Source organism: Prionailurus bengalensis, chromosome B1, assembly GCF_016509475.1.
Source record: "Prionailurus bengalensis isolate Pbe53 chromosome B1, Fcat_Pben_1.1_paternal_pri, whole genome shotgun sequence".
Lineage (NCBI taxonomy): Eukaryota > Metazoa > Chordata > Mammalia > Carnivora > Felidae > Prionailurus > Prionailurus bengalensis.
Genome location: NC_057344.1, coordinates 205,379,413 through 205,405,895, shown reverse-complemented (window position 1 = coordinate 205,405,895; position 26,483 = coordinate 205,379,413). Strand labels below are relative to the sequence as shown.

Here is a 26,483-nt window from a genome sequence, read left to right as displayed (position 1 = left end):
CCAGGCGCTGTCACCAGCCAGGGAGGATGTCCCTCAGGGTCCGTCCAAGAACCTGACAGCGACTAGACAGTTACACGTTAGATCCGCTTTATAGCTTCTTCTGGCCTACACGGAGCTGTTGAGCTTGGGCACATAATTCTTTGGTGTACATTTTAAAGCATGCTGATCATTCAGGCACACTGTATCTTTAAGAAATGTCGGCCCGTGCAGGGGTGCAGGGGTGCAGGGGTGCAGGGGTGCGGGGGGGGGGAGGGCTTGCTGAGCTGCAGGTGGGAGCTTTGCTACTGTTTTCACGCTGCCCTGCCTTGCTATTGCTGTTGCCTGTAGCAGGCTGGCCCTGGCCCCTCCCCCACTGCTGAGGACACCGTTGGGACGGAGTGGGGTCGGGTCGATAGGACATTGTAGAGACTCCTCTCACGATCAGAGCCAGCCTTGAATCTGGATCTGGAGCGGCCGCCACACGGCCTGATGGCTGTGGCTGTGGCCGTGGCCGACCTGTTGGCTCTCACTGGCACCTTCTGGGGCCGTTGGACGACACAGAGGCTTCCAGGTTAGAAGGTGGGTGGGGTGTGTGTGTGTGTGTGTGTGTGTGTGTGTGTGTGTGGTGTGGTGTGTGTGTGTGTGTTCTCGGTGACCCGGCCCAGCCCTAGAACTGAGGCGCCCCCAGGACATTGTAGTCGAGGTCATCTAGGAGGGTCGCTTTAATAAAAGTTACCCTGAACTGTAGTGTTTTAGGTGGTGAATGACTGGTTTAAAAATTATTTTAATTCCACTCTTAATATTTCACTGTGATGTTAATTTGGAGGACCTGAGATTGGTCTTTGGATTTTAAGCTCATGAACTCTGCTGAGCACAGGATATTTATCATTTGTAAATCCAAGATGCTATGTGAAAGTACTTATAGTTCTTTCTTCCTTTACAAAAGCGTAACGTAAACATGGAAATAATGTTGGTTTATAGAAATATATATTGTTCAAGGTCTGTAATTGTATTTCAAAAATGATGTGGAATTCGATTTGTGAAGGGATTTGTTTTGTCAAAAAATTTAAAAATCACTCTGTACCCTGCCGTCTGAGGCACAGGCCGCCCCCCCCCCCCAGTCACAGCAGAGAGGACTGGGGTTCCTTAGTCCCCCTAAACGGCTACATTGTTTCCTGAAGTTGGTTCAAATATGTTCACTAGGTTACTTTGTGTTCATTAATATCATCTTGAAAAATCCCTGCTTTACTGTGGAGACAGCATTCCCTGCCCCTAAAGGAACGTATTTCTAAGGCAAATAGGCAATTTGATACTATCACATACTGAGTGGAGGGTAGAGAAAGTGTTTTCAGACTCCAGAAAACTCAGAGAAGTCAGGAACTAAGCTGCTTGGAAATCCGTGCCACAGGTGTGGCTTTGGCGGATCGGGAAGCGACGGGAAAGTTGTTGACAGTCTGTGTCCGTTCAGTTACTACATTTCTCTTTTTCCAAATGCATCCTATTGGATATGGAATAGACCGTAGATGTCGTAGACTGAGATTTGGGACCGTGTTGGGACCATTCGGGTGAAGGTGTCGCTTTCACAAACGGCATCTCCGAGTAAGTACCGTCACCTGGTGCCCGTGGAGGCGGAGCCCTGCACCCGGAGTAGAGGCTGGCGCGGTGCCCGCGTACTTTGCTCCTCTTGTGGGTGGTCTGCCGAGCGGAGAGCCGGTGGATTCCCTCCGACTGTGCTAGTGGTCGTTGGGTCGCTGGGAAGGGGTTCGCTGGGCCGAAGGTCGCAATCTCCCGCATCTGTGTCACGGACTGTAATATTGTAAGGTCTGTATTCTGTATGTGTATCTTAGACCCCAATCAGGAAACAAGCCTCATGTGTGTCTTAACATTTATATTTCCATTCAAAATATGTATTCAGTGTTTATTTCCTCAAAACAGACTTTGTTAATTTAGGAAATATCTCCCAAGTGGAAACGTGCTAACTTTTTCTGTAAATCTTAAATAAAAGGTGCTGTTCCTTTCTTCGACCCAGGACTGGTCTGTGTTTTCTGTCTTTCTCTCCATGCATTTTTCCTTTTTTTTTTTTTTTTTTGTTTTTGTTTTTTTTTTTTTTTTTCTTTTTTTTGTAAAGCTTTAAATTTGTTCCGACCACATTGAAGGGAAGAATGTGGGTTGGTGGGCAGGGCACTGGGCTCGCTTTCCCTGAGCCCCTGTTGAAGGCCCTTTCTCTGGGCCTCGGTTCCTCGTCAGACGGGTCAGCCTCGGGCTGCCCTTTGACCGGGGCCCCCGGGGTGTGGCTGGTGTTCCCAACGCCCCTAGCGTCTCAGACCCCGCCCATCTGTGACTCCGAATACGATGGACATGTTAAAATTGGGGTTTGAACGCAGAGGTTTTTTTGTTTTTTTTTTTTTTTAATCAAGTTGCCTTCTTTCTGGATGTTGATGATAAAGGAGTAAATGTGCTGAGCTGATAGGGAGGGGCACCATCTGGCCAGCCTGGGGGGCAGGGGAGACCTACTGCTGTGTGAGACCCCCATAACTTAGTGTACGTTCATGCCGCTGTTTCCGTCTTCCTGGAAAAGGTGAGGAACTGGAGTGTAAAGGCGGCTTCCTCCTGAGACTGTGTTACTGCGGGAGGCGTCAGCATAGAGGAGCAAGGGCGGAGAGCTGGGCCCGACCTCCTGCCCCCCCCGCCCCCAACCGATGCACACACCAGCCAGAGGCAGCGTGTCCCTCAAAGACCAGCCCGCTAACACCAGCTCTAAGTGTTTTGGGGTGTTTTTCTTCTCCCTGTAATTTCATCGAGCTAAGTCTGGAGGAAGTTAATTGATAAGACTACAGCATTGGGTGGGTTGGCTGGTGGGGTTTGTTCTGTTTTGTTTAATTGTGGCCCGATTTTAATTTCTAGCTTTGTAGTCATTGGTAAACGGCAGGCCTATATACAACATAATTACTTGTCGTGGTTATCAAGGTATACAGGAGACGTAGTTTATACTTCTGCTGTGTTGAAAAACTCAGTATTCAACATTCCATTTACCTAACGTCAAATAAATGCTAAATGTGTTTTTAGGTGTTTTTTTTTTTTTTTCCAGTTTCAATTTGGTATAGAAGAACGTTTTCGTACTAAAGATTTACTGATTTCTGTTTAGAGGTTTCTTGCTGCTCAAATGAGGGCAAGACGTTGCATACAGTGATGAGAGGGAGGCTTTAGCCTGGTCTCCTTGATCCCTGATAGTGAAGGGGATGAAATACGACCGGGATGGGGCGGGGGTGGGGGTGGGGGGGGGGCTTTTGTTTGCTCCACGATTGCCATGTTTTTCTCCCAGGGCTTTCTCTTGGGCTCACGCGTTACCAGAGCCGGCAGGTCTGACCTTGCCTTCGCCCGCTGACCCGTCCGGGGACCACGGGTGGCAGGCAGAGGGCAAGTCGGGACGGCCCATTAGTCGCGGCCCACTGCGTGTGCTGGCGGCTTCCGGGAGCGGCCGGGCCCGCCGTGCGGAGGCTCCCCTCCTGCCCCTCGCTCTGGCTCTTCTGGAAAGTCACTGGGTGCTGATCTGCTCTTACTGTGAAAAGCTGGGCCGTAAGCGACTGGGCGACAGAGGTCAAGACTCCCAGTCCCGGGCCCGTCCCAGGTCACCTGCTGGGGCACGTGGGGTTTTCACCAGTTCCTTCCTGGGTCAGGATGGCAGGAACGCGAAGACACGTGCCTCTGTGCCCCTTCTGCCCGCGCGGAGAGGGCGAAGTCCGCTTCTGAGCCTCCGCACAGTTACAGTTCGGTCGACCCGCCGCGCCCTCCCAGGAGACCGTGGGCGCACCGGGCCTTTGCGGCCAGGAGCTGGCAGTCGGGCCGCAGCCAAGCAGGAGTCGGGCCGCCTCCGCCCGCACTGGTGACCTGTGCCGCCTCCTTCGCCCCCAGGTGTCGGACGGCCCGGGAGACGAGCCCGCCGAGTCCCCGTACGAGAGCGCCGACGAGACCCAGACCGAAGCGTCCGTCTCCTCCAAGAAGTCTGAGCGGGGCGTGGCCGCCAAAAAGGAGTACGTGTGTCAGGTGAGGGGTCGGCCGCCGCTTGCTCTTGTCCTTGGCCCGGGCCCGCACTCGCACCCGCGGTCACACGGGCTTCTGTTGTGAGGGCGGCGGGCCGCGGTGGGGAGACCCGGGACCGAGCGCCCCGGCCGGGCTCGGGCGTCCGCCGGAGGCTGTTTCGTGTCCCCGCCGTGTGGCGACGTGTGGCGCACGCGTCTTCCGAACGTGCGAAGTCGGGCGTGGATGGAGGAGGCAGGGGAGCCGCGGGGGGGGGGGGGGGTGGGGGTCGCCCGGGCTCAGCCTGGCCGGCACCGGCGTCCTCAGTCCTCGGCGTCCTCAGTCCTCACCGTCCTCACCGCCGCGCCTCCGCCCCGCCCCGCAGCTGTGCGAGAAGCCGGGCAGCCTCCTGCTGTGCGAGGGGCCCTGCTGCGGAGCCTTCCACCTCGCCTGCCTCGGGCTGGCCCGGAGACCCGAGGGGAGGTTCACCTGCAGCGAGTGCGCCTCAGGCAAGTCCCGCGGGCGCCCCTCCCGCCCCCCCCTCCTCGCCCCCCCCCCCACCCCGGCGGGTGCGCGCCTCCCCTCGGCGCGTCCCCACGGTTTGCTCTCTCCAGCGTGACGCGCTCCCCTCGGTGGCCGTACCGGGAGGTAGAGCGGCCTAAGGTAACCGGCAGAGTGACGGAACGGGCTGTCCTGAGCCCCGCGCTGGGAGGCGGCCGGCCTGGGTGCCCCGGTGTCAGAGGGCCCGGCGTTACCAGCACAGGTGAGCTGGCCGGTCAGTCCCAGGACACGGACGTTCACGGGAACGTGGGCTTCCGTAGACACGCGGCGCGGACCTGAACTCCGGGGTCAACGGCAAGGACGTGCCCGTCCCCCGGCGGCCACGGCTTCCTTCTGCCGCACCGCTTCCTTCGCCAGCGCGCTCTGGGGGCTGCTGGGAAGAGGGGCCGCTCGGATGCGGCCCCTCCTGTCCACGCGCAGCCCCGGGGGCCTCCTGGCTCTCGCGGGCGCGCGTCCTAGGTTAGGAAGACACGTGGAGTCTTCCCGAGTCCCTCCGGTCCCAAGCCAAGGCCATCCGATGTGACGGCACCTCGCCTCTGCTGCCTGTGGTTGGTTCTAAGTGAAGGTTCACTGTACTTGGTTGATGGCTCAGGAGGGAGAGCAAAAGCTTTCCTTCGGAGGAATGCCTGCTCTCCGGCTTCCCGCTAATTCGAGGGGGTGTCCCCACCCTGTCAGCCGCCTCCTGCTCAGACTTCCTTGTCCTCCGGGGAAGCTGGAGCCCATCTCACGGCAAGGTAACGGCCCTGATGGTGGGACCGTTTTCTGAAGCGTGCTCGGACCGGGCACCGAGGTCCGAAGAGAGCCCGAGGCCTCGGCAGCACGGGCCGCCCCTGGCGGGGCCGCTGGAGTTCGGTGGCTCGGGGACGACAGTTTAATTCTTGTTCCCTGCCCCTCTTTAACCGTCTGCTAGGGATTCACTCGTGTTTCGTGTGTAAGGAGAGCAAGACCGACGTCAGGCGCTGCGTCGTGTCACAGTGCGGGAAGTTCTACCACGAAGCCTGTGTGAGGAAGTTCCCTCTGACCGTGTTCGAGAGCCGAGGCTTCCGCTGCCCCCTGCACAGCTGCGTGACCTGCCACGCGTCCAACCCTTCCAACCCCAGGCCGTCGAAAGGTACGGGCGCTCACGGGAGGCAGGCGCGGTGGCCGAAAGGTCTGTCCCCAAAGGCCTTCGGTTTTTCTTTGGGGTGGCGGTTGTCTTTCTGTTACTGACTCGACACTGGCTAGCAGGGTTTTTCTCGAGAAGTCGGTAAGAGGATCCGCCCTGCCGTGCCTTCTTCGGGCCCTCCGTGTCCTCCCGGAGCCTCCACTTTAGGAGGGGGGCCTGTGAACCATTCTGATAGGTTCTGTTTGTTCCAGTTTTTAATTTTTAAAAAAATTTTAGATTTATATTCAAGAGAGAGAGCACGAGCAGGGGAGGGGCGGAGAGAGAGAGAGAGAGACAGTCTGAAGCAGGCTCCAGGCTCCGAGCTGTCAGCACAGAGCCCGACGCGGGGCTCGAACTCACGAACCGCGAGACCGTGACCTGAGCTGTAGCCAGATGCTTAACTGACTGAGCCTCCCAGGTGCCCGTATGTTTGTTCCAGTTTTAGTGCTTCTTCGTATACGAGAAAAATGTTCTATTCATCTATTCATTTAGAGGCAGAGAAAGCGAGGCTGGGGGGGAGGGGGAGAGGGAATCTCAGGCAGGCTCCGTGCTTGATCTCACGATCGATCGTGACGTGACCTGAGCTGAAAGCAAGGGAGTCGGACATTTAACCGACTGAGCGACCCAGGCGCCCTGAGGAAGATACTTTAACATCAAGTCGTATCTGCCTTATTTCACGTTAGGCGTGTGGGATTGAGGATGGCGGGCTATCTGTACTTCTGACACCGGCGGTTCTCAACCGTGGCGATGTTGCTCGCCAGGAACACTGGGCCACGTCTGGGGAGACCTTGGGGGGCGCAGATTGGCCACCCAGTGGGTAGAGGCTGGAGCCGTTGCGAGACGCACTACAGGCCCCACGGGCTGGCGGTGCCTGGGTTTATCAGCCCTGCTTGACCTTGTTTAAGAACGTGGCGGGGCGCCTGGGGGGCTCGGCGGGTTGAGCGTCCCACTTCCGCTCAGGTCACGATCTCGCAGTTCGTGGGTTCGAGCCCCGCGTCGGGTTCTGTGCTGACAGCTCGGAGCCTGGAGCCTGTTTCAGAGTCTGTCTCCCCCTCTGTCTCTGCCCCTCCCCTCACTCGTGCTCCGTCTATCTCTCAAAGATAAATAAACTTATTTAAAAAGAAAAAAGAGAGAGAATAAGGCATTTTAAGTGATTGACTAGTCTCTTGATGGTTTTGAAGCACCTCTGCCTGGGGGAGATGTGTTTTTGTAACATCTATTAAGTGTTCTTTCCATCCTAGTTACTGCTTTCGTCAAATACTCCGAGTTTATTTCAGCGTGAATTTTCTAAACGCGCGGGGGGGGGGGGGGGGGCTCGGTCGCCTCTCGCCGCCCTGCTCGCTGTCGGGCCTTCAGCGCGTGTCTCTGCCCCCAGGGAAAATGATGCGGTGCGTCCGCTGCCCCGTCGCCTACCACGGAGGGGACGCTTGTCTGGCGGCCGGCTGCTCCGTGATCGCTTCCCACAGCATCATCTGCACAAGCCATTTCACTGCCCGCAAGGGGAAGAGGCATCACGCTCACGTGAACGTGAGCTGGTGTTTCGTGTGCTCCAAAGGTGAGGGCTGGCGCCACGGCGGGCGGCCAGGGCGGGCTGCTTCTCTGGGCTCCCTCGCGCACAGCTCTCGCAGGTAACCCCTGGGGCCTCCGCGCCCGCCCTGCTCCGGGTGGGGACGCCCCCGATGTCTCCCAAGCGCTCCCGTGCCGGTGTGCGCCGAGACGTTTCTGAACTCACGGAGGCCGGCGCACCGCCGGAGGGCGAGGTCTCCGTGATGCCAATAAGACGGGCTTGTTTCGTAGCGCCCCGACGGCCGGCCGGCCGGCCGGCCGGCCGTGGTTAGGCTCGCGTCGCGGAGCGAGGGGCGGGGCGGCTGCGGGGCGGCTGCGGGGCGGGAAGGGCCAGTGTGAGCCGCCCGCCCTCCCTTGCAGGGGGAAGCCTGCTGTGCTGTGAGTCCTGCCCGGCGGCCTTCCACCCCGACTGCCTGAGCATCGAGATGCCCGACGGCAGCTGGTTCTGCAACGAGTGCCGAGCCGGGAAGAAGCTGCACTTCCAGGACGTCGTCTGGGTTAAACTGGGGAACTACAGGTGTGAGGACCGGAACCCTGTCTGCCTCCTTGTTCACTGTGTTCTTTTCACTTTGCAGGACTGAAAGCGCTGAATGACTGTCACTCTGTCTGAAGAGTCTGTGAACCCTGTTTTTAATATTTATAATAGATGGTGGCCGGCAGAAGTTTGCCATCCCAAAAATGTTCCCCCAAATATTCAGAAAATGAAGCACGAGATTGGAGAATTCCCTGTGTTTTTCTTTGGGTCTAAAGATTATTACTGGACGCATCAGGCGCGAGTGTTCCCGTACATGGAGGGGGACCGGGGCAGCCGCTACCAGGGGGTCAGAGGGATCGGAAGAGTCTTCAAAAACGGTACGGACATTTCCAGACGGAGCGAAACCGCACTCTCGGGTACCTTCTGCTAACCCTGATTTTTGTCGTTTGAAAGTTTGGTTTCTGTAGAAAACACCAGGCTAAGCATTCTAGCCGTGCTTTAAATTAGGAAAACGTAGGTCTGCAGACCGATTTGTTGAGGCACAGGGTAAAACGTACTCCCGAGTAACGTTTACAGCATTGGTTTGGGATTAATTTCACTCACATGCATTGGAAGCTCTATTTTTATTTAAAAAATTTTTTTTAAGTTTATTTTGAGAGAGCGAGCGGGGGAGGGGCAGAGAGCAGACAATCCCAAGCAGGCTCTGCAACGTCAGTGTGGAGCCCGACGCGGGGCTCGATCCCACGACCCCGAGACCATAACCTGAGCAGAAAGCAAGAGTCGGTCTCTTGACCGACTGAGCCCCCCTGGTGCCCCGCAGTGGAAGTTACTTAGAAGAAGTTATTCCAGTACTGGTTTACAGAGATGTCTTCTGCCTTGCCTGTTATGTAAGATAGAAATGTGGAGAAGACTTTGCCGCCGTCTAGACCGGGTGCCCCGGGAAGGGCCAGGTGTGGGTAGGTAGACAGGTGCCCCGCCCTCTGATTCCACAGCCAGGGTGACTGACGGGATGGCAATGCCACCACCTGACTGGAGGAGGTGGCATTTACTCGGGGCCGAGAGTGAGTGGGACCGAAGGGGGACTTGGCGTGCGTTCGGCTCGTCCTAGTCCACGGAGGGCGGGCGCATTGCGGCCGGTGGCACATGGGGGTGGCTGGGTGGTCTGTGCTGACAGACCGGCGTCTTGTCTCCTGTGGGCCTCACGCACAGCGGGCAGCAAAGGTCTGATGAGAAAGATTTTCAAAACTCGTAATGAGATGACAGATGTTGAAACTGAGACTTAACGTGCTGGAGTCCGCTGGTGGGTCGTGAGGTCAGACTTGAGTCCTGGGGGTCAGGGTGGCCCCAGCACGCATGGCGTCCTCCGCCCTCGCTTGAGCCCGGTGCCACCCCCGCCCCCTCCCAGAGGACGTGTCCTCCCGGGAGGATGTTAGATCCCCGTGGACAGTGAGAGCTGGAGCATCACCCTCCCAGAGAAACCCGCCCTGGGCCTTCCTGGTGGCAGGTGGCACAGCACAGCGCCTCCCAGGCCTCCTCGGCCCGGCGCTCTCTGAGCATCTTGGGTGGAAAACCCTCGCGGCATTTAAAACACCCGCCCTGAACAGCGTGCACACCCCAGAGCCTCCCGGAGACTGGTAACCGCACTTGGCGGGACACGGAGGCTTGCGTCGGCCGTTTAGACGCAGAGCCTGTAGGTGGAGCTGTGAATTTACTAAACCTCTTACTCACGCTCACATTTCGTGGACTTTTTAGCACTGCAGGAAGCTGAAGCTCGTTTTCGTGAAATCAAACTTCAAAGGGAAGCCCGAGAAACGCAGGAGAGTGAGCGCAAGCCCCCGCCGTACAAGCACATTAAGGTGACGGCGGTGGGGGGCCGGGTCAGGGGTCACTGCGGGACCGTGGGTGGGCCCTCCGGCCGCGGTGGGTAAGAGGGCTGCCGTGAGCAAGCATCTGTCTGCAGCCCCCGTGTGGACTGCTGCCTGAGGTCACGGGCAGAGAGCAGGTGCAGCCACTGGCCAGCGTGTGTCCTTTCTGGGGGGCGGGGAGGGCGTGCAGGCAGGGCTGGTGGTGGGGGGGGGGGGTCTCCGCGGTTTTGGGTTTTGCCCTCGTGTGAGGCTCCAGCCGGGAGCCCGTGAGGCACGGGGGTGGTGGCGGGCACGCCGTCGTCACCCGGCGCTGGGGACGAGCTTGGATGAGAGGTGGCCAGCCCGGGCCGGTGCTCGGCTGGAACGTGGCTTGGTCAGCCGGAGCCCTGGAGACAAAGCGATGTTCCCGCCGTAGAGGGTGTGGATGCCGCACAAGGCTGCCTCCGGCGAGCCCGGCAGTCCCGGCAGGGAACCTGGGGCCCCACGTCCCCACGGGGTGGGAGGGAGAGAGGTCCAGGAGCTCCTCACAGCCACGCTGGGTGAGCCGATGTCACCGTGTCCTGCCGCCTGGGGCCCGGCAGCCTCTCAACACAGTGTGTCAGCTGCCTTCTGGCCGCTCAAGGCCGCGTCTCTGCTCCTCAGATCCGGGCGGCGCGCCCTGTGTGTGCGTGTGCAGGTGACACGTTCTCTGGGGCTAGTGTTTCCTCAGGGATGACTTCGTGGAAATGGAGCTCCTGGGTCAAACAGCTTGGGACCTGAGGGCCCCTGAGGCGTGTTTTCAGATCGCGCTTCTGTGTTTCGCTGTCGCGGCCCAGCAGTGAGGAGGGCCTTTCTTCCGCCACGTTTCCCCTCGCCTTACTGGCCTCTGCTTCAGTCCCTCTTCCCCTCTGTCTGTGGCTTTGTGGTTGGGTTGCTCTTGTGCTGTCACCGTGAACCGCGAGTTTGCCAGGGCAGAGCCTCCCTGGTCACCTGCCTGCGGGTCCCTGGCTACAGGGACCCTGCCCCGTGCTCAGCACGTGCTCGTGCGCCTGTCTTCTGGCAGCCTGGCGGGGCAAGCGTGGACGAGGGACGTGAAGTGACGGGCGGGGGGGGGGGCCATGCCCCCCCCGCCCCCCCGCCCCCCTCCTCTGGAGCGTGGGGACCGGCGGGAGGCCGGGGTGCTTGCTCTCTTGTCTGACGCGCCCCCGTGTCCCCGGCAGGTGAACAAGCCCTATGGGAAAGTCCAGATCCACACGGCCGACATCTCTGAGATCCCCAAGTGCAACTGTAAGCCCACCGACGAGAACCCCTGCGGCTTCGACTCGGAGTGTCTGAACCGGATGCTGATGTTCGAGTGCCACCCGCAGGTGTGCCCCGCCGGCGAGTACTGCCAGAATCAGTGCTTCACCAAGCGCCAGTACCCCGAGACCAAGATCATCAAGACCGACGGCAAAGGGTGGGGCCTGGTCGCCAAGCGGGACATCAGAAAGGTGTGTGCCGAGCCCCTTTCCTTGCTTGCAAGAAATCCTGGGCCGGCTGGCGGTTTACGCTTGGATATGCTTAGTACGCTTTTGCACGCACGTAAGAACGGGGTTTGTAAAAAGTCTGAGTTACCACGGTTGAATGTCGTAAAACGTTACGTGCGTGCTGTCTAGCGAAGTAAAACTCAGCAGGCCCCTGACTTGGCCTCCACTTGGCATTTTGGTGGCTGCTCTATGACAGGAAAGACTGTGAAGGAGCCCTGCCCCGGATGGGCGGCCGTTCCGTCCGGGGCAGCGTGGGACCAGGTCGTCCGTCAAGGCCACAGGCCACACACGGCCTGCCCATGTCCTAGGCTGGGCAGCCGGAAGTAGAGAGGCAGCCGGAATTGGCTTATGAGGCCAGGGGGGCGGGGCCTGGGGGGGCGGGGGCAGCGGCGGCCTCGGACCCCAGGTCTCTGAAACGCGCACGGCCCCTGCGGGTCTGGTTCCACCGCCCGCCTCGGCGGCCAGTTCCTCCGGGCTCTCGCCGTGTAGACTCCGCTAGGGAAGGCGAGCCGTGGCGGCCGGCCGTGTGGGAGCTCGGGGTGTGCCGCCAGGGTGCCCAGAGGCAGTTGCTGCAGGAAGCGAGAGTTAGGGTGCCGCTTTGGGAAGGACGCTCGGGTGAACTGTTCCCTGACAGCCGAGTACGGAGTCGTTGGGGTAGACCTGAACTGGACCGCATCGTGACGCGCGCGCGCGGTGCCGGCTCCGGGTGCTTCGGGCGCGGTCTCCTGCACCCGGACCCCGTTGTTTACCACGGTCACGGTCTGCTGTTCCGCCTTCCAGGGAGAGTTCGTGAATGAGTACGTCGGTGAGCTGATTGACGAGGAGGAGTGCATGGCGAGGATCAAACACGCACACGAGAACGACATCACACACTTCTACATGCTCACCATAGACAAGGTAGTGCTGCCAGCTCCCCAGGGGCCGTGTGCTGCGCTGTGCCCCGGGGCCACAGGCCTGTCTGTGGTCCCGTCCGCGTGGCCCGGTCTTCAGACGTTTATGCGTTTTCTCCTGAGGGGCACGGCGTCTTCCGGCAGCTGCCTGAGGGCCTGTCTGCGTGAGGGCGTCCTGGGGCCGCGTGCGTCCGCTGGTGCGTTGCACAAAGTACCAAACAGGCCGGACCGAGGGTCGGTGAAAAGAGGAGAAAAGATGAGGAGAGTTACACGTTTTCGGCCGCACAGCCCAGGTGTGCAGTTTGCAGGATACGTGGGCCAGAGGGACCGATGTCCTCGGAGCAGGGGCCACACCGCCCGTTTGCCGGTGGGGGTGAACGGAAGAAGGTGCACCCGGGACGCTCACGGGTTGGCTCCCGCCCGCCAGGACGGCCCTTCCCGGGTGTGTGCGGGGAGGGCTGCTCGGACCCCAGGGGCGGCCTCTGTGGTGCCCGAGCGCCGTGCGTGGGGAAGGCAGTCACGAGGCTCGTGTCCGCTGCTTGGCCGCGAGGCCGTCGTCCAGCAGGAGCGGGTGGCCACCGCGAAGGATGGCCGGAAACGAGGTAGAAGATGATCACGCACCAGCTTAGGATGGTCCCAGGGACCTCGCGGGGTCGTCCCCAGGGAGGCCGCGGCCCCACCACGGCAAGACGAGGCAGATGCCGCGGTCCGTGCGCTTCCTGCCGGGACCCTAGACCCTGGGGCTGGGATGCCGGACGGGACCCCCTGGAGACCGTGCGGGGGACCCCACCGTGGACACGGTGCCGTCCCTGACGGCTAAGTGTCTGCACAGGGAGCTCCTCGGGAGGACAGCGTTGACGTGTCCGAAGAGCTCACTGGCAGAGGGCGAGGGAAGGAGCGTGTGCGCGGGCACCTCTGCGGGCTAGGTGACGAGGAGACAGCAAACGTGCGAAAGTGTCAGGAGGCGGCGTGTCCGGGTGAGAGGCACGGGCGTCGGCCGTAGCGTTCCGTTTTTCTTCCTGTAAGTCCGAAATCGTTCAAGGTGAAGGAACTGGTTAGAAAGGTGAGGGTCCTGCACTAGAGGGGGGCGGAGCTCCTGCCGGAGGCGGGTCCGGCAGACCCCACGGGCCGGCAAACAGGGATCGCGTGGTACGAGAACACCCAGCTGTGGATGGGGGAGGACCGGCCGCCCACCACACGCGGGCAGGGTGGCAGGTGAGGGGCAGAGAGCCTGCTCCTCAGAAGCAGGGGCGGGCGCGTGCAGCCTCCGGGGGCCAACCCTCGTGTGGGGACCACTGCCAAGGCCTGCCCGGAGGCCTGGCGGGCAGCTGGAGCCGAGGCACCGGTGTAGACCCCTCAGAGGGCTGTGGTCCTAGGCAAGGGGCCCGTATGCTTGGCCCCGAGGGTAGCGGATTTAGGCTTCCCGCTGCCACCCCCCTCCCTTTTAGACGGTAGTGGTGAGGGAGGTTGTTTTATTAGAAGTTTAATACTTGAAACGCGTGTCCTACCAGGTTTTGGAGTCAAAATGTAAACCACTCGTGTGTTGTAAGAAATGCCCGGTTCGTCATTTAACACACACATTGGTCCCTGAAATTGCTGAACCCTAATAATTCACTTAGGCTCCCCGACTGAAGAGAAGATAAAGCCAAAGACCCGCGCGAGAGAAACAACTCATACCTCACGTCACGTCCTTGCCATAAAAAGAGCGCAAGTCCCACTTCAGCGCTTACGGGGCCGTGGAACAAGATGTCCTTAAGCAGGACCTTCACGAAGTCTCAGCTTTTGGTGAGAGCCAGAAGTAGTAAGACTGAAGTCTGGCACCAAGTCTTAAGCGAGCGTGTGAGAAACGGCCGAAGCCATTAAAGGAGACGTGGCGATCACGCCTCACACCGAGAGCTAACACGCAGTCGTCGAGACGAGCCCAGAAGGCGGCTGAGGAGACGCTGGGCGGCCACAGGGCAAATGGCTGGAGCGGAAGCCGGGACCAGAGAGGCCGTCGGCCGTGGCACGGGAAGGGAAGATGAAAACTTTGTCGGAGAGGCCGGGAGACGCAGAAGGCAGACATGTTCAGATGCTCCAGAAGGAAAGACGAGAGAATGGGGGAAGGGTCATGTGGCAAAAGGATTTTCTAGAATCTGATGAAAACTGACCCAAGTTTTGAATAGCATAACTAAAAATAAACGTATACCTAGAGATGCTATTAAAAAAAAAACAAAACACCCAAACGTAGCAAAGACATGTAGCAGGGACACCAGAGACTGAAAGTGGCAGAGAGAGGAGCACGTTCCAGGAGCGACAGCCAGACAGTCAGACTCCTCCACGTGTGACCCGCGGCCAGAAGACACGGCACAGAGTGGCAGGTGGTAGCCCCCGCTCCACAGTCGAGCACCACCGAGGAAGCAGAGTGAGCTTCAGAAGTGACCTGCGAGACGCAAGCAGGTGTGGTGTGCATGCGAATCCACAGTGGGCACACCTGTACGGGTCTGGCCGCCTGGCACCGTGGGAACCACGGTGGTGATTGCTGGGCAGGAGGGGCTGTGGTGTCAGGGGCAGGGCAGGCTGACGGCCCCAGAGGGGTTAGAAGTGGTGGCACGGAGCCATTGCGAGCTGCTTGTTTTGTGTGGATGCGGGGATGAGGTCTCACCAACTTTCCACTTTGGCAAAGTATACATGTTAAAGCTACACTGAAAATTACTAAATGAATAGAAACAGAAGGTGTGACTTCCAAGTCGTCGACTGAGTGGAAAGGAGCATGAGGAAAGTAGACAGTGAGGTAGGAGGGAGGTAAAAAGAGAAAAGAGGGTAATTAGAAAGCATGGGTTTAGCTCAGCTGGTTGTGTGTCCAACTCGTGATTTCAGCTCAGGTCATGATCCCAGAGTTGTGGGTTCAAGCCCTGCATCAGGCTCCACAATGAATGTGGAGGCTGTTTGGGCCTCTCTGTCTCTGTCTCCCTCTTCTTCTACCCATCTCCTCTGTTTTTTCTCTCTTAAAAACAAAAAACCATGCACGGGACACAAAAATACACGTGTGGCAATGATCACAATAAATGTAAATGGCTTAATTTATAAGACTAAGGTTTAGACTGGCTAAAATACAGGAACCTGATTTTTAAAAAAAAAAAATTTTTTAACGTTTATTTTTGAGACAGCATGAACGGGGGAGGGCCAGAGAGAGAGGGAGACACAGAATCTGAAGCAGGCTCCAGGCTCTGAGCTGTCAGCACAGAGCCCGATGCGGGGCTGGAACTCACAGAGCGCGAGATCATGACCTGAGCCGAAGTCGGACGCTTAACCGACTGAGCCACCCAGGCGCCCCAGGAATCTGATCTGAAGCTCTGTGACTTATGTATTAAGAATGAACCAGAGGGGTGCCTGGCCGGCTCAGTCTGTGGAGTACGGGCCTCTCTGATCTCGGGGTCATGAGTTCAAGCCCCATGTTGGGTGTGGAGGTTACTTTAAAAAATTAAACAAAAAAGGAAGCAGAAAGCTTGTAAGTGTACTAGAAAATTAAAAACTTAGTAAAGGCTAGTGCAGAGAAGGCTGTTCGTAGTACATTAGCATCAGATAAGGTAGACTTTGAACAGCCACAGCAGCCAAGGAGGAGGCCTTAGTAGAGTCCTCACTCCCCTGCTTACTGGGTGCAGTTGTGGGGGTGGAGGAGACCCAGGAACTCAATGCGCATCTAACAGCTTGGAGAGATCTTAAAAGAAGGTCAATGAAGAAAACGGGAGACAGGAGTGGACCCACGGTGCGGCAACAGGAACCTGTAAACATTAAAATACATGTAGGACTGTGGTAGGAGAGGGTGGCTGCTTGCTCCCAGAGCAACAGCAACAAAAAGTATATGGGGTATGTCTTTGGTGGGGCTGGGGACAGACAGGCCATCATCCTGGAAGTGCCTTTGTCAGAAGAGACGAAGAGCCGTCTGCAGGTGGCACCTCCTGGGCAGCAGCACTGAGTCTCGCAAGGGGGCAGCGGAGACGGGAGGTGTGGGGGCTCCTGGGAGGCAGGGGTGGTGAAGGGATCACAGAAGCCGCCTGTGGTGGAGAGAAGCCACTGGGACAGCTGCTGTCACAAAGCACTGGACTTGAGAGAGTGAGGAGTCAGAGGCGGCCAGACGGCAGGCAGAGCTGAGTCGGGAACGCAGGGGGCGTGGGGTGGAACAGGAGGAGACCGGCATCTCCCAGCAGAAGCTTCAGCTGCCCGGAGCGCGTGGGAGCGCGGGGCAGACATGGGACAGACGCGGGGACCGAGCAGGACGCGGTGGGGAGAGAGCGGGGAAGGACGAGAGCAGCACAACACCAGGCACAGGCCGAGGACAGTCTCTGCGTGACCGCGGGCGCTCCGGACACCGGAAGGAGGTGAAGACGGTGCTGTGTTTCCGGGAAATCCATCCAGAATGGCCAGCGTAGTAAATACTGTATCAAAATTATGGGTGTGACAAAACCCTCTGGTAGCCAGACGAAGACACTGAATTGCGTACCGGGGAAGAGAATGAGGCCGGCTTGCCAGCTGTGGACACAGAGCTCCGCGCCTGAGCACAGAGGGTCAGCTCCCACAGGGTGTTCAGGAGAAGAGAGGGCCAGAGACCAGAGACCCTGCGGCCAGCTGAGCGGCTCGTCAGGGGCAGCGGCTACAGGGTAAGAGGCTCGAGTGTGAGGCGCAGAGCCAGGAGACTGTCCGGGAGCACAGCGTGCTTGGGGTATCGTGCCCGACACAGGGAAGGGCAGCCCAGGTCACCTCTGGTGGGAGCCGGGGATCGGAACCGGTAACTCCCGGAGGGAGACCGAAGGTGGCTGAGCGGTGCTGGCGAGGTGGGGGTCACTGAGGCCACGGTGGCAGACCCGTGGGTGCCACACACGGCTGGAGATGCCGGGCTGCTTATAAAGGGTGGTCGGGAGGACAAAACTCCAAATTGCCAACAGGACAGGAAAATTGTAACGAAATCCGCCTTACTTCGCGGTGAAAGGCTTAAGAGGCCTGCATGCAAACAGAACGGGCTGGTAGGTTAGACTTGTGCACGGCGTATCGTCCTATCTGTAAACAGGGAATTGAATTAACTCACCTGTTTAAAGATTCCCCAAGTGGTCCGTAAAGCAAAGCCTGCTTCTCTGCTGTCCGTAGAAAGAAAGATTCTGAAAGCTGGAGTGTAAAGTCGTGTGCGGGGCAGGTCGGACTCCGGCCCCACCACGTCCAGGGGCTCAAAGGAAGGCCTCGATGGCGGCAAGGACCCCTTCGTGCAGAGCGCGTGCCCGGCGCCACATCCCTCGTGCGGCAACAGGGAGGCCAGGAGAGGCTGGGGGAGCCGGGTCTGCCATGCGTCCGCCTCCGAGGCAGAGGGAGGGGCCCTGGACAGACAGACAGAAAGAACACGGTTAATGAGGGAACTGAAGTCAACGCACAACTTTAGCAGTTAGCAAACAGCACAAGTAAAAAGCCACATCCGTCCCCCCCGCCCCCCCACGGTGCCCAGTACTTTCCAAAGACACACCCCCTCCCCCTCCCCCTCCCCCACCCCAAGGGCAGATCCCAGGCCCGGCCCAGTGATGGGGCAGAGGGAGCGGGCTTGGGGCCCACAGGAGGGGAGGGTGCACCCCTGAGAAGCACCCCCCCGCCCCCCGGGAGCGCAGGGGCCTTCACAGCCCAGGACTGACAGACACAGGAAGGCACACCCACTGTCACCTTAACGAGTGCCGCGGAATCCTCTGAGGCTGTGTAAGCCCCGCTCCCTGAACACTCGGAAACCGGGAAAAGAAGGGAGTTTCTTCCAGTTTGGTGAAGCTGTGAAAATCTGTCCCAGACTCTTGGCCTGAGACGGCTCAGGAAGGAGACAAGATGCTGTGGCTGCTGCTCCTGACCCCGGACACGGCGGCATAGGGGAAGGCTCATGGACGACCTGCGCACCGGCGTCGGGTCCCCCCCACACACGCGGAAACACTGGCGACAGCTCTCCCGCGGGACACGTGAGAGGACATGAACGAACGAGACACGGCTCCGTTTCTGGTTGAGAGGAAATGTCGTCACAATGTGCGTCTTCCCGAACGTCAAATTGCCATGATCTCCACGCGAATATTAACCATTTAAAGTAAATATCGGGGCGCCTGGGTGGCTCAGTCGGTTAAGCGTCCGACTTCGGCTCAGGTCATGATCTCACAGCTCGTGGGTTTGAGCCCCGCGTCAGGCTCTGTGCTGACAGCTCGGAGCCTGGAGCCTGTAGCCTGTTTCGGATTCTGTGTCGCCCTCTCTCTCTGCGCCCGCAGAGCACTCTGTCTCTCTCTCTCAAAAATAAATACAAACGTTAAAAAAAACTATAAAAGTAAATGTCGATGGGCCATCTAGAGCCCACACAGACGGCGAAGCCCGCAGGACTGAACGGCACTCACTCACGCTCTGTGGCGTTCCCGTGAACGGTGTGGCCCAGTCTCAGCGGCAAGTGACGGGGCGGCAGACGACAGACCTCTGGGCAATGGTGCCCCCTCACTGCACTCACAAGAGGAGATCTTCCAGATGCTGTAAGGAGCCAGGAAACACCGGAGGTCTCTTGTGTAACTTAGGGGTTAGAGAAGGCTGCGCGAGGCTAGTCGAAGACCCCGAACGCATCAAGTGAAGGATTAACAAAATCAGTTAATCAAATTGATTAACAAATTGTTTGATTAACAAATCAAATTGTTTGATTAACAATTAATCAAAATGTGTAAAACTGGGCAAGTTTTGAGCGAGAAAAGGTACCATCAAGTTAAAAATCGAGTGTCGTCCTAGGAGAAAGATTTGACACGTAGTTACCAAGGGTCTGGTATCCAGAATATACACACACGTGCGCGCGCACACACACACACATCAGGACGGAGCTGCAGATCACCAGGTCGCCCAGGGATGCTGGCCCTCAGCCCTCAGCCAGGAAGTGCACCCTGGAGCCCTGGGGCCGGTGACGCCGTGGAAGCTGTGGGGCCAGGGCCTCCACCGCCGTGGGAAGGAACACTGTGCGGGCCGTGAAAGGCCCCTATGCGGAGGGAAAGGGCACACTGCAGAGCAAGCCCATTCTGATCGCATTTCTGTACTGAAAGGAACAGCTGGTGTGGGTGTAGATCGTGTATTTGCACGTTTGTTCACCCCGTTCACACAGAGCTTTGCACAAACTCGTGACCACAGTGCTGTATGTGCCTGATCTTAAGTGCCCTCCTCCCCCGTGCATCTCTTACCTCGGCTGCCCCCCTCACGGGGCAGGGACCTCCAGCCGCACGGTCCCGTTGCTGGACGGTGATGGCGTGTGCACGAGTGCTGGGTCGCGGGCTTGGCCCCAGGGCAGGGCCACGGCGTGCACAGATTTGTGGTTTTTTCGCCAGCACCGGCTGCTTTAATCAAACCCGTTCCTGCGGTCACCGAGTGCGTCCGGTTCCGTTGTCCTTTTCACCTGCGTTTCCTCCGCTGCTTGGCAATGTGGACACCTTCCCAAAGTGCTTGTGCGTCTGGGTCAGATCTTCAGGAATCGTGTGGTTATATCCTTTGCTCCTTTGGAACCGGGGTCCTGTCGTTTGTGTCCGTCGATGTGAGTCTCTGGCGGCTGTCAGTGGTGACACCTTCCCGTCCCTCCTGGCTTGTCTGTCACCTGCTGGCTGGTGTGGGGAAGCGCCTGCTGGCTGCCCCGTCCTCACCGGGACTCGCTGGGGCTTGGTCCTCGCCACGTGGTCCTGACCTGCCCTCCGTGAGTGAGAGAAACAGAGAACTGGTTTGGGGGCGTCCTGTCCGAGTGGACACAGGAGACCACGGTTTCCAGTACAACATCGTCGGCCAGTTGGGAGAGACGGTGAAAATTCCCTTTAAGAAGGGCATAATGGCTAAGGGTCACCCCTGCGTTTAAATGCGACTTGAAACTTGAGTTGTACCTTACAGGACCGGATAATTGATGCTGGCCCCAAAGGAAACTACTCCCGGTTCATGAATCACAGCTGCCAGCCCAACTGTGAGACCCTCAAGTGGACGGTGAACGGGGACACTCGCGTGGGCCTGTTTGCCGTGTGCGACATCCCCGCAGGTACGACATATCCGCGGGCTCCCCCGAGGCCGTGATGCCGGTGTGGACGTGAGCAAGTAGGAGTGTGTGTTGTGGGCCTGACGAACGCGTTTCCAGGGTGGCCGCGTGTCTCTTCTCCCCTAGGGACGGAGCTGACCTTTAACTACAACCTCGACTGTTTGGGTAACGAGAAGACAGTCTGTCGGTGTGGGGCCTCCAACTGCAGCGGGTTCCTTGGGGACAGACCAAAGGTAAGGTCACGGATGCCAGCCTTTCTGACGTCTGCGGACACGTCCGTCCCTTCTTCCGGGCTGGCGGGTAGCTTTGGTGGGCAGGAGGGGTCCCTGCAGGGTGTGGGCGGCAGGGCTCCGGGCTCCTATGGCTCACGCGGCCGGAAGTCTGCAGCCAGAGCGCCGTCCGGGCCTCGCTCTGTCCGGAGGCTCTGCCGGCTTCTGGCGGTTTCCAGCCGGCCTTGGCGTTCCTTGGCTGGTGGACGCGTTACTCCCGTCTCTGCCCTGATCTGCACAGGGCCTTCTCCCTGTCTCTGTGTCCCTTCCTCTCCTCGTGAGGATGCCAGTCATTCTGGGTTAAGGGCCCACCCTGCCCCAGTAGCACCTCATCCTAACGTATTACATCCGCATCAACACCGTTTCCAAGGAGCATCCCGTTCTGAGATTCCGGGCAGGTCATGAATTTGGGGCCCACTTACCTGCCTGCCTAGGCCCCCAAACACGGGGGGTCACGGGCATCTGGCCCGGAGTTGGGATGTCCACGGGGGTCTGCCGCTTCAGCCGAGGGCATGATTTTGTTTCTCTTGCTCACAGTGCGGTTCTTGCTGGAAAGAGCGAGGGGCGCATCCCGTGGGGGCGGGGCCGCTCCGGGCCTGTGCGTCCCGTCCACAGATCCGGGAGGCTCCGACAGCTGCTACTACAGAGGCTCTTGGCAAAGCTGGTCCTCCTCGCTGTGCTCAGTGGTCACCCGTGGGGCAGAACAGGCGTGTGTGGGATGAGCCCCCCCCCCCCCCCGAGGCACACGCCTGGCCCCCGCTCGGTCTTCTCCAGGCGAAAGCGTCTGCTGAGTCCCCAGAGATGCACGCACCTGCACCACGGCTCTCGTGCTCCCTCTTTGTGGTTCCTTTGGTTACTGCCTTGGTCCACGCACGTCTCATGAACAAAGCGTGTCTGTGTCTCACTTTAGACCTCGACGTCCCTTTCTTCAGAGGAAAAGGGCAAAAAGAGCAAGAAGAGAACGAGGAGGCGGAGAACCAGAGGCGAAGGGAAGAAGGAGTCCGAGGATGAGTGTTTCCGCTGTGGGGACGGCGGCCAGCTGGTGCTGTGTGACCGCAAATCCTGCACCAAGGCCTACCACCTGTCGTGCCTGGGCCTGGGCAAGCGGCCCTTCGGTGGGTGAGCGGGCCCCCCCGGCGGCCTTTGGGGGTCCCTGTCGATGGCTCTCCTCTCCCGGTCACAGACTCGGTGACTCAGGTAGCGAGGCCCGGCCCAGGGAGGTCCGCGCGTGGAGTCAGGGTCTGCGGCGGGCACGGCCGCGGAGCCCCTCGGACCACCCGGAGCGGGGCTTGGGCCAAGGTCCCGCGAGTGGCTGCCGAGCCAGGGCTGCCGGCGTGGGAGGGGGGCCGGGCTCCGGGCGCAGAGCTCTGCCCAGCCTTGGGTGTCGTAGGAAGGGGGCCCCCGGAGCCAGCCTGGGACGCGCAGGGCCGGGAGGGGGACACGGGGCGGGCTCCGCCTTGTTCTCAACAGCCTCGCTCTGGAGGGATGACGGGTGAGGGTGTGACATGTTAACTTGTCCAGAAGCGAAAACAGATCCTCATGCAAACCAAAATCTATACAAAGGGAAGTCAAACACGTTTGATCGTAAAAGAAAACAGATCGTGTGCAAAAGATGACAGAACGAGACTTTCTGGACAGACGCGAGAGGGAAGTGTGCAGGTGACGGGTGGTGACCCCACTGAGCAGCAAGCTGGTGCAGATTAACGCCGGAAAGATCAAATCCCCAGTAGAAAGCCGGTCCAGGCCACGGCGAGGTCACAGAGAAGCCGGAGTGCCAGCGGGGCCCGGGGGTGGGCCGCGTCCCCCGCCCGGCCGGCCCGCCCGGCCTCTGCTCCTCTCCACGTCAGCTGGGGAGGAGCGGTGTCGTCTCTGTGCGTCTCAGCGGACAGTCCACGCAAACGCTAGAAGTTGTTGCTGCTGCCGCCGCTCCGGCTCACGTTTCGTGTTTCGTTGCAGGGAAGTGGGAATGTCCTTGGCACCACTGTGACGTGTGTGGCAGACCTTCCACGTCATTCTGCCACTTCTGCCCCAACTCATTCTGCAAGGAGCACCAGGACGGGGCGGCCCTCGGCTCCACGCGGGACGGGCGGCCATGCTGCTGCGAGCATGACCTGGGGGCCGTGTCGGCCCGGAGCGCCCAGACTGGGAAACCCTTTCCGGAACCCAGCAAGTCCAAGGGGAAGAGGAAGAGGAGGAGGTGCTGGCGGAGGGTCCCGGAAGGCAAATAGCGCCAGGCAGTGGCTTGGCCAGCTCCGGGAGGGGGGTGGGGGGAGGGCCGCGGGGGGGGGGGGGGGGAGGAGGGGGGTCCTGGCCCAGAGGACCCAGCTCGAAGCCGCTATGACAGCCGTGTAGGCCTCCTGGGAGGGAGTGCCTGTCCACCACTGAGCCATCCTCGGCAGCGCCCGCTGCGTCTGCACTGATGACCCGTCTGAGCCGCGAGGTTCAGAAGGTTCCAGGACAAACAAGCCTTACTACACAGCATTACAGCTACACTTGAATTTCTGAGAATGTCAAGGTTCCCTCCCACTCTATTTTTGTAGGTTAAAGTTATAATTGAAAATTAATTGGCATATGAAATGTCTTTATCTCACCTGAAATGTAGAGGGTAGTATTTTTCTAAAGGCTCACTATGATCTCTTTCATCTTAACAAAGTCACTTGGCCAGCTCACCTGCCTTCGTCACTCAGGAGAGACCAGGGCGGGGCCTGGGCAAGGACTCAGACCCTGGATTCCTTGGAAACCATGATTTTGATCATTATTTTGCTCTTCTGAAACAGCTGTATGATTTGGGGGTTTTTTGTACTAATGTGAAATTTTTCCTCAAAATGCTTCTTTTCCATCCTAGTGAGGAGCCGGCCCCAGGAGTGGTGATAGTGACAGTGTTGTAAGCTGTCCCGTAGTTTTTTCTGTCGTGGATTTGGACTGAATGGCGCCACCCCGTGGGCCTTGCAAGCGTGGGGCCTCTCGGAGCGGCCTCCCCGGCCCAGGCCAGGTCTGGCGCATCTCACCTGGGCCTGTCCCTGAACGCACTAGGTTCTTACCAACATTTGGGGGAAGACTTTGTATATTTTTTTCATTGGGCTTTTCTTTACCAGTTTCTGGCTTTTATTCTCAATATATTTTTGCTAAACTTGTTCTCACAAATTACCACCGACTGAAACGTGTATTTACTGATGCGGCCCTGAATTCTCCCAGGGAAAGGGGCCAACTCGGTGGGGGTGCGGCCCCGCGGTGAGTTTGTGTGAAGCGCCGAGTTCACAGAAATGGTTCTGTCGGGGCTTCGTGCGCCCGCGGCCCGGCAGCGGACAGTCCCGGCAGCAGGGCACGGCCAGGTGCTCCCCACCCTGGGGACCCAGAGCACGTGGGAGACGGGCTTTTCCGAAAATTGTTCTTTCGGGGTCTGAGGAGAGACGCAGAGTCTAGGACCGTTGCACCTACTTGCTACTCTCCCGTCACCCCCTGGGGGGTCTGTTCATAGAAAACAGGAGTTGTGCTGGTCACGCGCGCCCAGCCAGTACGCCACCGCCAGGCACTCGTGCTGGGGGCCCGAGGCACCGTGGGCGTCGGGCCTGGAACTTCTCTGTGAGACGTCACTAACTTTTACTCCTTACGAGGCCTGGCCACACCATGGGAGGAGCTCCTGGGAGCACGAAGGTCTCTTCTCTTTGGAAGTTTCTCTTGACCCTGGGGAGTCCGGAGCACCAAGGGCGGGGGTCCCGGACGCCAGGCAGCCAAGTGCGCCCCGTGGGGCCCGCAGCCTCCATGCTGACGATGGGAGGGAAGGGAATGGAATACTCAGCAGCAGATGCTTGTTTCTGGTCCGTTCTTCTTAAAACAACCGAAGGAGAACAGAGACGTACACACGTCCCTTGTTGAAAACTCCCGAGGTCTCTCCTGTTTCTCTTCCATCATTGCCTCTGCCTCGTGCAACTGCAGGACATGCTTGGACCCGGACCCCCCCGTTTAACTTCTTCTCCGTGGTTTGGTGACGTGAGCTCTTGGGGGCAGCGGTCTCTGCCGGGCTCGGACCACGGGGAAGAGTCTGCTTCGGGTGTGAGGCTCCATGGCACCGACGGGGCCTCGCTCGCTATGAACAGGGTCTCACCCAGGCATCCCTCTGCCCTCCTCCTATCGTGATCCTGGAGGAAGGAGCCATCCGCGGCCACGAAGGAGACACGAGAGCTTGGTCATCAGTGGACCCCTCCTGCGTGTGGCTTAGGTGACCTCTGGAAATGCACTTGCTCAGTAGGACCCGGGGAACTGTGGGGTGCTTCCGCGTAGAACTCGTTTCTCTCAAATCGTCCCAAGAAAATACTGGATTGGTTTATAGATTTATGCTCCTTCTTCCCCAAACAACCTGGAAGGTTGTTCCCACGACGAGCCCAGCAGCGTTCCCATGCCCTGGCGCTCCGGCTCAGGGCCTGAGGGATTCCCGAGGCCTGCGGGCCCCGCTCTTCATGGCCCAGGGCCTTGGGTGCAGCCTCGCCCCTCGCTTCTCCTCTCCCACCAGAAGTCAGACCATCAGACTGGCTTTGCAGCGCACTTTGGGGAGCAGATTAACTTATTTTTGTACTTGACAGTAGTAAAATCTTGTGAGTTTTGAGTCACTTTTGATATTTTCAAATTCTACGATCTGAAGGAAATGCTGGAAAAATTATTTTAAATATGGTTATCCTCTTTCCAAAAACTTAAAACTAATGAGCAAATAACACTAACTTTGAAAATCTCTAGAAAACTGCTTTACGAATCCGAGTACAACAAGGCTGAGGCGCGGCGGCTGAGCTCGAAGGGCCTTCCTGCCAGGGCTTTGCTCTGAATCTGAGGGAGAGCTCGTTTTGCTGGGGGGGTGGGGTGGGGGGGGTGATTCGGTCTTTATGAATGTCAGCTTCACCCCTTTGTCACCAATGTGAAGCAGAAACAAAACGAAAGCCGCCCCAACACCTCCGGATCCCTCAGCGTCAGAACGACTGGTGCTGTGCCCGTGGCCTGCGAAGTCTCGCCCTCCCGTGCCAACACTGGCCTCCGGGGACCCGGGCGCCTCGCACACCGCACGGGGCACAAGGACACGTCCGCTCTGGCAGGAAGTAGGGCCACTGTGGGGACCGGAGTGGCACAGTGACCCCGTTTGCCCCGGTCGGTAAGGAACCGCGTGGACAGCCCGCCTCCCTTGCTTCCTGGGCCTCGCTCGCACTCAGGTCTGCGTCTGACGCCTTTGAAATTCTTGACATAAAAACCACAGTGTGTATCGTGCCCATCTTCCGGAACTACCTGGTTTCCAGGAATTAAAGATAAGCCTGTTTTGAGGAAAGTTAATGCAAAGGACTGTTGCCAAATTCTCGATATCCTCTGAGCAGCACAGTGTTGGATGTTAGTCACTAGAGGGAAATGCTGTCGCAGGCGTCGTGCTGTCCAGCGAACCCTGTTGAGATGTGAAATGCCCTGTCAGAAATTAAATATGAATTTAAATGTGCCTGTTGGTGTCTACGCTTCATACAGAATGAGGTCAGGCTCCTCATAGGAACACTCGGTGCTATCACCGGTTTCGCTAGACTTAAAAACTTGAACTTCCTGCGGGGGGGTGGGGGGCGGGGGGCCGGGCGGCTAGACGGAACTGTAGACTCGGGAACCGCCAGTCGGGAGAATAGCATTTAAAGTGGGAAGCTGTGTTTGGAAAACTGTATGTGAGTATTTTTGTATTAAAAACTTTTTAAAGGCTTTTTTTCTTAAACTTATTTTATGTGGGATTGCATTTTGAAGTTCTGGGCTTTTTCCCACTTTTCCGCTTACTTTGCGTGGTCATTCCGAGGCTGCTGGCACAGCCCCGCCTGCCCTCCCTCGGGAAGGGCTCTGTCCTCAGACTGTCGCTCCACCGCTCACTTGCCCTGGTAGAAGCTGACCGTGGCCTCGGAGGGATAGCAAACACCACAAACAGTAAGTGTAGCTCTCCTTTCGGAAAAATGCCCCCCCCCCCCCCCCCCCCCCCGCTTTTTTAAACACTCTGATGAGCAAATCCCCATCGAGGGTGAAACGGTCAGGAGCTGCCGGCCCTTCTGAGCGGACGCTCAGCCCCGCCCCGGGTCCTCCGTCTTCCCTGAGGAGAGCCTTTGACCCTGGCTCCCCCTAGTCGGGGAGTGACCATCCTGCCGGCCCGCCACCACCCACCCCAACGGGGGCTGTGGCCCT

General features: G+C 58.6%; 1 protein-coding gene, 1 long non-coding RNA gene and 1 other non-coding gene across 3 annotated transcripts in view; 2 read left to right on the top strand and 1 right to left on the bottom strand.

Moving 5' to 3' along the window:
- Window positions 1-26,015, top strand: part of NSD2 (nuclear receptor binding SET domain protein 2) — a 91,011-nt gene extending 64,996 nt beyond the window's left edge. The window contains exons 10-22 of the mRNA XM_043573169.1: window positions 3,892-4,023; window positions 4,382-4,505; window positions 5,468-5,668; window positions 7,077-7,256; window positions 7,628-7,784; window positions 7,914-8,119; window positions 9,495-9,598; window positions 10,807-11,076; window positions 11,893-12,009; window positions 19,893-20,034; window positions 20,158-20,264; window positions 21,211-21,415; window positions 22,257-26,015. Coding sequence (XP_043429104.1) covers window positions 3,892-4,023; window positions 4,382-4,505; window positions 5,468-5,668; window positions 7,077-7,256; window positions 7,628-7,784; window positions 7,914-8,119; window positions 9,495-9,598; window positions 10,807-11,076; window positions 11,893-12,009; window positions 19,893-20,034; window positions 20,158-20,264; window positions 21,211-21,415; window positions 22,257-22,528 — 2,217 coding nt within the window. The 3' untranslated portion in view covers window positions 22,529-26,015. The remainder of the gene's footprint in view (window positions 1-3,891; window positions 4,024-4,381; window positions 4,506-5,467; window positions 5,669-7,076; window positions 7,257-7,627; window positions 7,785-7,913; window positions 8,120-9,494; window positions 9,599-10,806; window positions 11,077-11,892; window positions 12,010-19,892; window positions 20,035-20,157; window positions 20,265-21,210; window positions 21,416-22,256) is intronic.
- LOC122479131 lies at window positions 9,432-18,180 on the bottom strand. Its single transcript, XR_006296236.1, has 3 exons — window positions 17,685-18,180; window positions 13,680-17,350; window positions 9,432-13,021 (listed from the first exon to the last, which is right to left on the bottom strand). It is a non-coding gene; the product is annotated as an uncharacterized LOC122479131 (long non-coding RNA).
- LOC122479294 lies at window positions 19,657-19,783 on the top strand. Its single transcript, XR_006296338.1, has one exon.
- Window positions 26,016-26,483: the final 468 nt, after the last annotated feature.